Below are 13918 nucleotides of genomic sequence, written 5' to 3'. Positions count from 1 at the left end.
AAAAGCTGATCCTAAAATCTATATGGCTTTCCAAAACACCCCAGACAACCAAACAATGTTGAAAAAGAACAAAGTTGGAAGACTCACATACCCCAATCTAAAAACTTACCACAAAGCTACAGTAATTAAAACAACATAGTACTCACACAAGAGAGAGAATTGAGAGTCCAGAAGTAAATTTATCATACATCAACTGACTTTTAAAAGTATTAAGACTATTTAATGGGGAAAGAATAATCTCAACAAATGATGCTAAGGGAATTAGATTGCCACATGCAAAAGAATAAATTAGACCCTTACTTCACACCATAAATTAACCAAAAATGGATCAGTAACCTAAACAGAGGAATTAAAACTATAAAAAAAAAAGATTTCTGCATTTTCGTTTAAATAAATAAGAAACCTTAACTTTTAATTTGGTTAAGCATTTCTTAGCTATGACATCAAACCGCAAGCAACAAAAGTAAAAATAGATAAACCACACTTTATCAAAATTAAAAACTTTGCCGAAAGGGCACTATCAAGAGAGTGAGAACACAACCCATAAAATGGGAGAAAATATTTATAAATCACATATCTGATTAAGGTCAGACTATGTAAAGAATTGCTACAACTCAACAATCAAAGAGACAACTCAGTTTAAAAATATGCAAAGGATTTGAACAGACTTTTCTCCAAAGAAGATACGCAGATGGCCAACAAGAACATAAAAAAACCAGTACTCATTAGGGAAATGCAAGTCAAAACCACAATGCCATACAGCTCTGAAAGCAATTACGTTGGCTACTATTCAAAGACACACACACACAACAAAAAATAGTGTGCTTTAGCAAGGATGCAGATAAACTGGCATCCTTGTGGGACTATAAAGTGGTACAGCTGTTGGTATGGGGATTCTTCAGAAAACTGAAAATGCTATTGCCAGATTACCACATGATCCAACAACTCCACTTCTAAGTATATGCCCAAAAGAACAGAAAGCAGGGTCTTGAAGAGGTATTTGTACACTCATATTCGTAGTGGTATTATTCACAATGGTCAAAGGTAGACATGTCCATTGAGAAATGAAATGAAAAACAACATATGATATATACACAACTGAATATCACTCAGCCTTAAGGAGAAAACTGACATGAGCTGTAATATGGATGAACCTTGAGGATTTAATGCTAAGGGAAATAAGCCGGTCACAAAAAGACAGATACTTTTTGATTCCATGTATATTCGGTAACTAGAGTACACAAATTCACAGAGACAGAAAGAAGAAAGGTGGTTACCAATGGCCAGAGGGAGGGGAGAACAGAGAGTTGCTGTTTAATGGGTAGAGAGTTTCAGTTCTGTAAGATGAAAAGAGTTCTGGAGATTAACTGTACAACAACGTCAATGTACTCAACACTACTGAAACATTATGCTTTTAAAGATGGCAAATTTTGCTTTCTGTGTGATTACAGTTAAAATTTTTGCTGAGGTTTGACAGTAAACAAAACTCTGTAAAGCAATTATTCTTGAATTAAAAACTAAGTAAGTTAAAAGAATTTTTTTTATTTTCTTGATTTAAAAAAAATGGGTAAAGGACTTGAACAGACTAATAAGCATATGATCAGATCAGATCAGATCAGTCACTCAGTCGTGTCCGACTCTTTGCGACCCCATGAACCGCAGCACGCCAGGCCTCCCTGTCCATCACCAACTCCTGGACTTCACTCAGACTCACGTCCATCGAGTCAGTGATGCCATCCAGCCATCTCATCCTCTGTCGTCCCCTTCTCCTCCTGCCCCCAATCCCTCCCAGCATCAGAGTCTTTTCCAATGAGTCAACTCTTCGCATGAGGTGGCCAAAGTACTGGAGTTTCAGCTTTAGCAGCATTCCTTCCAAAGAAATCCCAGGGCTGATCTCCTTCAGAATGGACTGGTTGGATCTCCTTGCAGTCCAAGGGACTCTCAAGAGTCTTCTCCAACACCACAGTTCAAAAGCATCAATTCTTCGGCACTCAGCCTTCTTCACAGTCCAACTCTCACATCCATACATGACCACAGGAAAAACCATAGCCTTGACTAGACGAACCTTTGTTGGCAAAGTAATGTCTCTGCTTTTCAATATGCTATCTAGGTTGGTCATAACTTTCCTTCCAAGGAGTAAGCGTCTTTTAATTTCATGGCTGCAGTCACCATCTGCAGTGATTTTGGAGCCCAGAAAAATAAAGTCTGACACTGTTTCCACTGTTTCCCCATCTATTTCCCATGAAGTGATGGGACCGGATGCCATGATCTTCGTTTTCTGAATGTTGAGCTTTAAGCCAACTTTTTCACTCTCGACTTTCACCTTCATCAAGAGGCTTTTGAGTTCCTCTTCACTTTCTGCCATAAGGGTGGTGTCATCTGCATATCTGAGGTTATTGATATTTCTCCCGGCAATCTTGATTCCAGCTTGTGTTTCTTCCAGTCCAGCGTTTCTCATGATGTACTCTGCATATAAGTTAAATAAGCAGGGTGACAATATACAGCCTTGACGTACTCCTTTTCCTATTTGGAACCAGTCTGTTGTTCCATGTCCAGTTCTAACTGTTGCTTCCTGACCTGCATACAAATTTCTCAAGAGGCAGATCAGGTGGTCTGGTATTCCCATCTCTTTCAGAATTTTCCACAGTTTATTGTGATCCACACAGTCAAAGGCTTTGGCATAGTCAATAACGCAGAAATCGATGTTTTTCTGGAACTCTCTTGCTTTTTCCATGATCCAGCCGATGTTGGCAATTTGATCTCTGCTTCCTCTGCCTTTTCTAAAACCAGCTTGAACATCAGGAAGTTCACGGTTCACATATTGCTGAAGCCTGGCTTGGAGAATTTTAAGCATTACTTTACTAAGATGCTAAATATCATTAAACATTAGGGAAGTGCAAATCAAATGTGAGCTACCACTTCACACAAACTGATAATAAAGTTTACGTGAAAAGGCAAAAAAAAAAAAAATCCAGGGTAGCCTACACAATACTGACACTACCTGACTACCAGATTTGCTATAAAGCTAGCTATAGTAATCAAGACAGTGTGGAACTGGCCAGAGAATAAACAAGTAGATCAATGAAACGGAATAGAGAACCCAGAAACACACCTTCACAAATACAGTCAGTTGATTTCTGACAAAGGAGCAAAGGCAGTTTAAAGGAGAAAGCAGAGTTTTTTCAGCAAATAGTGTTGAAAACAACTGGACACCCACATGCAAAACCATGAATCTACACACAGACATTACACCTTTCACAGAAATTAACTCTAAATGGACTACAGAGTTACATGCAAAATGTAAAACTCTACAACTCCTAGGAGATAACAGAGAAGAAAATCTAGGTAACATGTGTTTAGCCATGCCTTCTTAGATACAACACTGAAAGCACAATCCATTAAAAAAAAAGTTGATGAAGTTCTTAGATTTCATTGATTTTAAAACTTCTGCTCTGTGAGAAACACTAAGAAGATAAAAACTACAGATTGAGAGAAAATATTTGTAAAACACATATCTGATAAAGGACTGGTATCCAAAATATATGAGCTCTAAAAACTCAACAACAGGAACTTCCCTGGTGGTCCACTGGAATACTACTCATCAATAAACAAAAAGAGCTATCAAGTCACAAAAATACCTCTAAGTGCTAAATGAAAGAAGCCAACATGAAAAGGCTACATACAGGATGGTTCCAACTATATGACATTCTGGAAAAGTCAAAACTAGAGAGACAGTAAAAAATATCAGTGATTGACAGAGGCCTGGGGGAGGGAAGAAGGATAAAGGGGTGAATGGTGAAGCACAGGGTTATTATTTTTAGGGCACTGAAAACATTCTGTGATCCTGGTGGACACATGGATACATTTGTTCAAACTCACAGAGTGTACAAGAACAAACGTGAACCCAAGTGTAAGCTGTGGACTTTAGTATTAATAAATGTACCTGCAGTGGCTCACTATACCTAATGTAATATACTAATGAAAGATGTTAATAATAGGGAAAACTGGGAGTTGAAGAAGTATACGGGAACTCTCTGTACTTTCTGCTCAATTTTTCCATAAACCTAAAACTGACCAAAAAATTTTAAAAATATACTAAAGAAGAACAAAAAACAGTCCCCAGGTGGGGAGGAGGGAACCACAATGAGATATCACTTCATACCCACTAGGTTGGTCAAACTCAAAGCAATGAAAAGTAATAAACATCAGCAAGAACATGAAGAAACTGGAACTCTCCTACACCGCTGGCAGAAATATAAAATGCTGCAATCACTGTAAGAAACAGCTTGGCAGATTCTCAAAAAGTGAAACACAGAATTACCATTTGATCCAGCAATCTCACTCCTAGGTACAGACTGTAATTAATGGTTAATTTTCTTACATGAATTTTATCACAATTTTTTTAAAGCCATTGAGGGGAAATTTTTTTTTTATATTTTCTAGTTAACAAATAAGACTAAAGGGGAGAGAAAAAGCCACAGAGAGGGGCGAAAAAAATCTCAACACATATCAAAAAGAGAATAGGACAGAGGTAGAAAGCAGAGAGAGAGAAATTCATAGATTCCACAAGAAGTGTATCCTTAAACCCCGTTCCTTATTAACAATGTCAATCCATAATTAAAGTGTTAGGAATTTTTTATTTTTGTGGAATAAAGGATAAAAATATCAATTCAAATGCTGTTTATGTGGGCAATGAATTTTACAGCGTTAAGAAAACTCTCCCTGCCAATGAACACATTAACTGCTCCTTGTATTTAAACCTTTGGTACCTGCAATTGGCCCCTTCCCCCTTGACAAAGTCAGTTTCCTTACTAGGGGCTCTGTCAGATCCCAAGGCTCACTGTGAGAGGCCACATTTAGAGGAGTTCAGCAAGATTAGACAGGTATGATTTGGTATTTATTTCGCTTCTGCTAAAAAGACTCCTAAGGTGAAAAGCTCAGATGAATAAGGTGATGATCTGGGAAAAGGAAGGATATACTTAGGGTTAGTTGAGGACCTTAAAGGGGAGACATAAAGGGAGCCTTCCTTTCCTTCTAGAGATGAGTAACCTAGTTCAACCTAGGGAAGGGAAACAAGACAAGATTCAGAGCAGAAACCTTGGTCAAAAACAGAGAGTAATGTTTGGCTGCCACATAAGCATTCCCCTGGGAACTTACATGTAGTGAAAGTGGATTCAACTGAAGTGAAAAGTCCCTCACAGCTTACCTCTGAAAGCAACAGTTAACAAAAGGAGTGTGAGAATGGCAGACAGAAGCAGGTATACTTTGGGTTGGGTGTTCAGATGAGTTCTAGTTCCAGGAGTTGATGCTATCAAAATCCATATATCTTACATATTGCCTGCAAAATACTGCCCCATCCAAAATTTCTTACCGTATACACAGCCAGCAGAGCCAACTGGTTATAAGGGCGCCCATTCTTCGGAGCAATATGCTGGGCCTTCAGGTACCAACTAGAACAGAAAAACAATTTTTAAAAAATGTTTCTGTATTAACACTTTCCCAATTTATCACCAGATAGCCCTTACTACTTAAGCTGTAACCCTCGAGTGGTAAAGCATGAGGCCTATGGGAGCACCTGTAGGACGTATGTACAGGACGCAGCTCAGGTGGGCCACTGCTCTCAACAGGGCCTAGGTTAAAGCCACACAGGGAAGAGGAGTAACGAACAAGAGGCAACAGTACCTGCGTGCCTTCCCATAATTTGCCGTGTCGTTGGCTTGCTCCCGATACCTGGCAATATCTCCTTGGCAAATCATACATCGCTGGGCACTGATCAAGGCATATTTTACCTTCAGGAGAAATGACCAGTTAGCAGCATCTACCCAAGAAACTCTAACTTCAACCCCAAAGGACAGGGAGAGGGTCAAAATCACAAAGCAACATTAATAAGGGACCAGCAATCCTCAACAAAGTCCAGTCAAATGGAAAAAACATTCTGCCTGTCTTTGTAGTAGCTGGGTAACCTCAACTAAGTCTCTGGGACTCAGCTTCTCCATCGGAATATAAAAATACCTATCTCACAGGGAAACTGGAGGGAAAATGTGTAAAAATACTTTATGAATTATAAAGTGATATACAGGGATTTCCCTGGCAGTCCAGTGATTAAGACTTAGCACATTCACTGCTGTGGGCCTGGGTATGATCCCTGGTTGGGGAACTGTGATTCCACAAGCCATGCACAGTGATATACAAATAGAGTATTAAAACTGTTGTTTGTTCTTTCCTTTCCATCCTTCCATCATCTTTCTCTCCTCAAACAATACAACTGTATTGTGTTACTATACTCCATCTCCTTTGCAGGACAATAATAATTCCCTATGGAGAAGGCAATGGCAAGCCACTCCAGTACTCTTGCCTGGAAAATACCATGGATGGAGGAGCCTGGTAGGCTGCAGTCCATGGGGTCGCTACGAGTCGGACGCGACTGAGGGACTTCACTTTCACTTTTCACTTTCACACAATGGAGAGGGCAGTGGCAACCCACTCCACTGCTCTTGCCTGGAGAATCCCAGGGACGGCGGAGCCTGGTGGGCTGCAGTCTATGGGGTTGCACAGAGTCGGACAAGACTGAAGCGACTTAGTAGCAGCAGCAATAATTCCCTAAAACAGTAAGTTACCCTTTACCAAACACCCACAACATTCAGGCCTGGGAATACTACATGTATGTTTTCTCACTGATGGGCTTGGCATCTGTCTCTCAATGAGAAGATGAGAGTAAAACTTGAACTACCCTAAGACATGAGCTCAACAAAAAAGCCTTCTTAAGGAACATCGCTTCATAACATGTATATGCTGTTACAACATACTGTTAGGAGCTTCCGTGGTGGCTCAGCAGTAAATAATCAGCCTGCCAATGCAGGAGATGTGGGGTTCAATCCCTGGGTTGGGAAGATTCCTTGGAGAAGGGAACGGCTACCCACTCGAGCACTCTTGCCTGGAGAATTCCATGGGCAGAGGAGCCTGGTGGGCTACAGTCCATGGGGTCGCAAAGAGTCGGACAAGACTGAGCAACTAACACTTCACCTGGCTAACATCTTGGGTCTTCAGCCTTCGCTTAACCATGACTTCCTCGGGCCTCTATGATCCGCTAGGCCCCTTTACACCTATACCACAGCCCCACAACACCCTTTGCAAAAGTCAATACACCTGCATACTAATTCAACACCTGTACTCATCCCTAATCAAACTAAACTCTGAGAGCTGGGACCACAGCGTTCTTGTTCCAGGCTGAATTACGTGTGCCTAGAATGGCACCTGGTGCGTAGGAGGGACTCAACAAGTACTTGTTGATTAGTAATACAGCTTCTGCATGGCAACTGATCAGAAGGAGCAGAAAGGCAAGAGGAAGCCTCTGCTCCATAAATCACACTTGTTTCTCTAATGAATTGACCTCTTACTCTCCGTTGGCCCTTTCCTCTCAACATACATTTACACTAAAGTCTCTCCAAGCTTAAAAGCAAACTTCTCTTGACACTATGTCTTTTAACTACTAACTTCCCTTCCCTCCTTGCCTTCACAGCCTTCTTACAAGAACAGCCTAGGCTACCCTCTCATTGTATCTGCTACCCTACTTCTCATTCACTTCGATCTGGTTTCCATCCTCTCCAAGTAACAAAACTCGTGATAAGGTCATCCAACCCAACCGATACTTTTCAGCAATTATGACATGTGAGGGTTTTTATAGCACTTGACCATTTTACCCACCACCACCCTAAAATCTGACTCCCTGCTCTCAGGCTGGCTCTCCTACTTTTCCAACTTTATAGGTGGTCGTTTCAACTATCACCTATACATTGACAACTTCTGAATCTCTATCACCACTCCAGCTCTTTCTCCTGAGCTCCAGACAGACCAAAACATTCATTTGTTCATATCCAGCTCCTCTACTCAAGCTGATTCAAAACAGAACTAACCTCCTCCTTCGCAGCCTCTCTTCTAGGACAGACAATGTGGGGAGGATCTGGACTCCTCCTCACGCCTCCGATCTCGACATTCACGCTGAACCAGCCGGCAATTCAATGCTGCTCCCTACAGTCTTCCAATCTGTCTCCTCTTCACCTCCACTTCCTCTACCTCAGTTCACGCCCACACCCAACTCTCCTACCTCCACTCTTGCCCAAACTCATCTAATTGCTGAGTGATTCCCAAGAACATATCTATGCCATCCATTTGCTGAAAATCAATCAATAGCTCCTCACTCCTTTCAGGAAAAAAACCCAAAATCTTCAGCATGACACCTAAGAGTTTATGATCCATCCCTTCCTACTTCATTAACTTTACCTCCTCCAACAGCCCAACCCACAGTACAGACATCAGCATGCTGACTTCTACTTTCCCAACAAGGTGTGGTCCTCTCACTGTGCCCTGTGTCTAAACTGCCCCTTCCACTCCTAGTCATGTTTCAAAACTCAACCTGACAGTCACTAAGAAACCTTCTTTGACCCCCCCATCAGTCTACAGCAGACCCAATGCCCTCTACACTCTATACATACCACTACTACAGTATTTATGACATTACATTATAACTGTTGCTTTAACTCATCCGTTCCCCCACAGACGAGTGGGGGAACACTCGTCTTTCATTCTTGTTTCCTCAACACCCAGCACAGTGACGAGCACATTCAGTTCAGTTCAGTTCAGTCACTCAGTCGTGTCTGACTCTTTGCGACCCCATGAATTGCAGCATGCCAGGCCTCCCTGTCCATCACCAACTCCCGGAGTTCACCCAAACTCATGTGCATCGAGTCGGTGGTGCCATCCAACCATCTCATCCTCTGTCGTCCCCTTCTCCTCCTGCCCCCAATCCCTCCCAGCATCAGGGTCTTTTCCAAGGAGTCAACTCTTCGCATGAGGTGGCCAAAGTATTGGAGTTTCAGCCTCAGCATCAGTACTTCCAATGAACTAACACTAAATAAGTGCTTACTAAGTGAATGAATAAATTAAAGATAAAGAAGCTGGCTTACTGTCTTTCGTAATGGCTTGCTGCGAATGGCAAGACCGTCCATGTAGTCCTCCAGTTTGAACTTATAAGTGACCTGCAGCTTCTGAAGCAAACTATCAAAGAAGTCACTACCCTATAAAGAGAAAAAATAAGAATCAGCCAAATCAGCCCGTTCTGATTCATTCTACCCAGAAACTGGGGCAAGTAACCCTTTCACAGTTCTGCTATTGTTCAGCCAGCAGATGTTAAGGGAGGTATGTGCAGTATTTAGTGGCCACCAACTAAACCCAAGACAAATTGATAGCATAAGCCTTTCTGTGGTTTTAAAGATATGAAAACATACACAGGGACTTGCCTGGCAGTCCAGTGGTTAAGACTGAGCTTCCACTGCAGGGGCATGGGTTTGATCCCTGGTCAGGGAACTAAGAGCCCACATGCTGCAAGGTGCAGTCAAAAACACACACACACATGAACACACACTCCAGGTAAGACATTCAGAAAGCTTCCAAGCTCAAAACTAACTCCACCTATCGGTTAAGTTATAGTGTCAAGGAAGCAACAGAGGTAGGGTAGGCCTAAACTCAAGAAAAGAGCATAAAGTTTGTCGTCAATGTTCTATTATAAAACATAGTATTTCGGGTGGTAAAAACTCATCACAGCTAAAGGATGCTGAAGCCTTTATCCTGAGGGCATAAAGATGATGGTTTACCTCATCCAAGAGCTCCAAAAGTCTGTTCCGAATCTGTTCTGGGTTCTCAACATTCGGATCCTTGAGAAGCTGCCTGAACTTCTCAATCACCTGATAGAAAGCATTCTTCCACAGGATCTGATCCACATTCTGATTATCAGAGAACTCAATATCTAATAGAATACAGCGCTCATATAGCTGCAGCAGTTCAGCTCTGGAATAAAATACATGCAACTTCTAGCTCCAAATATACCACAGGGAAGGCTAGACCCAAGACCTGAGGTCCCTGAAAATCACACACCTTCCTTAGCAGGAAATCCAGAACGCCACCAGGTATAGCTCTCACTCTAGCTTCCATTCTGCACAGCAGAATGTCATTCTAAAGACAAGTTGTCTAGGAAAGTAGTTCTTCCCCATGTACCTCTACCTGAATTTAACAGCCAAAGTAACAGGGTACATGCTGTTTATTTCTTGGCACTTTAGAAAGTCTTTCCTTTTCCATATCCAGAGTCCATGCTCTCTTAAAAGATTTTTTTCTTCTTAAAAAGTGGGAAGCACAATCATTTCTAGGACTAGAAACAAATTTTTCTGCTCCGTTCTAACTTCCCTTCCCTTACAAAAATTAATATGAAAGGGAGGTAACACCCGGGAGTTTACCTGAAAGGCTTCTCCCTTCCTCAGCTATGGGGCCCTGTACACCTCCAGCTTATTCCTACTCCCCTTTAGCCAGGATAGGGATCCCTCCCCTCTCAATACCTGAGCTGAGCCATCTTCTCCAGGCCCTCAGGACTGATGCGGTCCCTGGAGAGCAGGTTGCTGAGTTGTAGTTCTTGGTTGTCAGCCACCCGGAGGAGCCGGTGCAGTTCCTGTTGCTGCATGTTCCTCATGTGCTGTTCCACCTCCTCAGGACTCATGGTGCTGGCAGGGAGAGGGCTACACACATACTGTCCTGATGGAGCTGGGTAGCCTGGGTAGTAAGGCGCTGGGTACACACCGTTTGTAGGGCCCACCGGGTACTGCAGAGGGCTATAGCCTGTGTAAGGATACTGGGAGGCAGGGCCTGGTGCCCGGGGGTAATAATAGGGGTTGTCGGAGTTCTGAAACTTATAGTAAGAGGCTTGGGCCTGGCGTGAGTCACCCCAAGAGGTAGGGCTGACTTCATCATCAGTGTCCAAGAAATGAAGCTGTGGCGTCTGGCTCTTTAGAGCGGGTTTCTGTTCAGGATTGTTTGGGTCCCACAATCGTCGAGTGGTGCCTCCCCGGCCCCAACTCCGAGATCCCTTGCTACCAGTTCCAAATAAAAGCCGAGGTCCCAAAGGCGTGGACTCTGGAGAACCGGCTGAACTGACTGACAGGGTGGTGTGGGCGGGGAGAATGAGAATGCCCCGGCCGCGACCCCGAAGCTCCTGTCTAAGGTTTTTGGACTCCGGCTTCTCAGAGCCTTTGCCCCCACCGCTCGAGCCTTTGTCTGGCTTTAACCTATCCACCTCTTCCCTGGCCGACCTCACCACTGGGCAATCTTTGTTCATGGTTTCTGCATCAAAAGTAACTCGAAGAGTACCTCGATTTTCTTTACCATTGCTTTTCTGCTCTCCCTCCCCTCGGCCAGACCAGCTTCTTTCTGAATGTTTCTTCCTCTCTGAGCTCCTCCGTGGTCCATCGGGCTCATCAATTCTGTCCTCATCCAAGGAGTCGGTTGAGGACATAGACACCTGCTTCTTCAGTCGGGGCCTCTCCTTGGTCCGATCCTGGCGGCGGCGGCGACTTCCACTGTCAGTCAGGCCAGCCCCCTCGGCGCTGTTGTTGCTGCCGGCCGAGCTGGTGCTGCAAGTGCGGTAGCGGTTCCTGCGTTTGTCTGAGCGGGAGTAGCGCTTGGCAGAACCCGGCTTCCCCTGAGCTGAGTCTTCGTTCGCTTTCTTCACCCCCTCCCCCCTTTCTACCCTCTTTCCTTTTTCTCCCTTTGCAGCCCTTACTCTGTCACCACTTAGGCTCTTTTCAGCCTCCTCTCTGTCTGGCCTGTTCACCACCTCCTCTTTCACATTTCCCCTACACTCATCTTCCTCTACCCTCAGTTGCTCTACCTGGTTGAGGATTTCTTCCTCTTCCACCCGGCTGGTGGCTTCTTTGGTAACAGTCTGCAAACGCCTTCCAGGCTGATAGATCTGCATGTCTGGTTTCTTTGTTCTCTTAATAATTCTTAGGCTTCGATCCTCTTGTCCAACGGTCCCAGGAAAGGACTCCTGTGCCCGAATATTTTCTGAGTCTACAGGACCATTTTGCTGTGGGTTGTCTTTGCAGACATCTTTAATGAGCTGGGTACAATTTCCAACAGCAGAAGAATCTCTGTCATTAACAACTTCAATCTTCGATTCGTCACTCCCAGAGGGTTCCTTGATTTTAGGTCTGTTTCTTAGTCGGGAAAGACCAGGCTTATAGATTTCCAGATCTGGACGCCTGTTATCTTTTCGCTGCCTGGGCTCCTTCATGTTTTCTGCCATGTTGGAGAGAGTGTTGGGGAGGAAAAGGTGGAAGAATAAAGGGGAAGAAGAAGAAAAAAACTGTCACTAAAAGTAAAGCAAGAATTACACATTCAAGTGTTCATATTGATGGACAAGGAAGCAACTTTCTGCAGAAATGGAAATTCTACTAGGTTTAAGATATTTGTTCAGCATCTGGCAAAACTAAAAACTTAACTATATTGGAGCGACCTACACTTGAGTTAGGGAAATAAGGGCGAAAAAAATCATATTCTTTTGATTTTTACCCAAACCATACTCAGATCCACAAGACCCTAAACTACCTCATCACTGTCAGAATAAAAGATCTCTGACCAGTTCTACATTGGACTTTTTTTTCTACTATAGAGCTCTCAGCTCCATTGTGGTCTCTTCTGCCTCTAACATTTTTTATGGGGTGGTTGAGTCCTTTTAACATACTAATGGGGGAAGAGAGAGAAAATGAAGGGTATGTATATAACAATCCACAGTTCTGGATATCTCTGGAGAAAAAGTTTGCAACTCCAGTCACTGAACTTGGCCAGGACAATCCTCTTCTTGAGGCTTTCAACTACCCAATCGCATACCTCCAGTTGAAGCAAACAGGAAGCAGTTCCTTTCACATTCTTCATCTCCACTCATGCTCACTAACTCTCTAACAGCAGCCAGTAGAGTCATTTCAAGGAAACACTACTCAGACTATCATCATTAGAATACTGAGACTAACTGCTACTATGATGATGGAATATGAGAAGGAAAAAGTTCCATTAGGGAGCTTTCCCTGGAGGATGATGGAAGTATTGTGACATGCTCTCAAAACACCAAGGACTGGGGCACTCAAGAAGAAAACTGGACTTCAGAAACCACTCTCCAGGCTCCAGGAACTTGCAGAATGACAGATAAGCAAGTATCAATTTTCTGATCAGTTACCTTTAGCTGTTAAGGGGACAGTCAAGTGTAAATAGCCACTAAACTGTTCAGTGAGGGAAGAAACAGGACTTAGTGAGATAACAGAGTACTCAAAATGGAATGCTATAGAAAATTCTAGTATTGTTCTGTTAACACCAGTGCAAACAAGCTCATAACAGGGGTCACATGCTCCAATATTTACACCCATGGGTGTAACAAAACTGAAAAAAAAAAAAACAAACCCCCCCCAAAACCCTGAAGTTTAAGATACCGCTTCAGTATTTTTCAAAGTTTAAAAGACTGCTTCATTCACTTTGAATAAAGGTAAAGCAGTTTAACTCCAGAATAACTCACCCTCAGCAGCCTTTGTAAGCTGTGGGGAGGGGGTGGGGGACAGAGAAGAACCACTACCACTTTCCAGAGAGGCGAGAGAAAACCCGAATAATCCAATTCAGATGGCCAAAGAAAATCAATTTCACAAACTTCGGCCATAAGCCTGCAGAAACAGAACTACCATTCCTAAACGAACTCCTCTGACTAACCAAGGAGAGGTGAGACACTAGAATCTTCCCCTGTGTTTTCCCGGTGTGGCTGGAGGCTTTAACTTGCAAGTTAGACATTCTCTCTGATTTAAAAAAAAAAAAAAAAACTGCTCCCACACATGACAAGGCCGAACCAGAGTACAATCAGCTCTCTGAGGTCCTGGATCCCTCCGGTGGCGCAGCCTTCAGAAGCCTGCCTTGCGGGAAAAAGTTCAGCAAGGAAATCCCAAGCTGTTGAACCTTTTCTTCTCCAAGTCTCCAGCCCCTTCTCTCCAAGGGGAAATAAGACGAGGCAGGCCTGCGGCTGACTCCTCAGGGAACCATACACTCCGGGGGGCCTCCT

The 13918-nt window shown here is 43.3% G+C and overlaps 1 protein-coding gene across 12 annotated transcripts in view; it reads right to left on the bottom strand.

The window, feature by feature from the left end:
- The window catches only part of SMG6 (SMG6 nonsense mediated mRNA decay factor), a 201507-nt gene that overhangs the window by 187026 nt on the left and 563 nt on the right, over nucleotides 1-13918 (bottom strand). For 6 of the 12 annotated variants that reach the window (XM_055576925.1, XM_055576926.1, XM_055576928.1 and 3 more), the window contains exons 2-6: nucleotides 10386-12120; nucleotides 9651-9843; nucleotides 8964-9074; nucleotides 5683-5789; nucleotides 5372-5450 (exon numbers count right to left, since the gene is read on the bottom strand). In XM_055576925.1, coding sequence (XP_055432900.1) covers nucleotides 5372-5450; nucleotides 5683-5789; nucleotides 8964-9074; nucleotides 9651-9843; nucleotides 10386-12120 — 2225 coding nt within the window. Of the gene's footprint in view, nucleotides 1-5371; nucleotides 5451-5682; nucleotides 5790-6806; nucleotides 7178-7913; nucleotides 8063-8963; nucleotides 9075-9650; nucleotides 9844-10040; nucleotides 10045-10385; nucleotides 12121-13918 lie in introns of those variants that run through there. The other 6 variants (XM_055576933.1, XM_055576935.1, XM_055576932.1 and 3 more) reach the window with 6 other exon arrangements.

The sequence above is a fragment of the Bubalus kerabau genome, chromosome 4, assembly GCF_029407905.1.
Source record: "Bubalus kerabau isolate K-KA32 ecotype Philippines breed swamp buffalo chromosome 4, PCC_UOA_SB_1v2, whole genome shotgun sequence".
Taxonomy (NCBI): Eukaryota; Metazoa; Chordata; class Mammalia; order Artiodactyla; family Bovidae; genus Bubalus; species Bubalus kerabau.
This window is presented reverse-complemented; position numbering and strand designations above follow the sequence as displayed.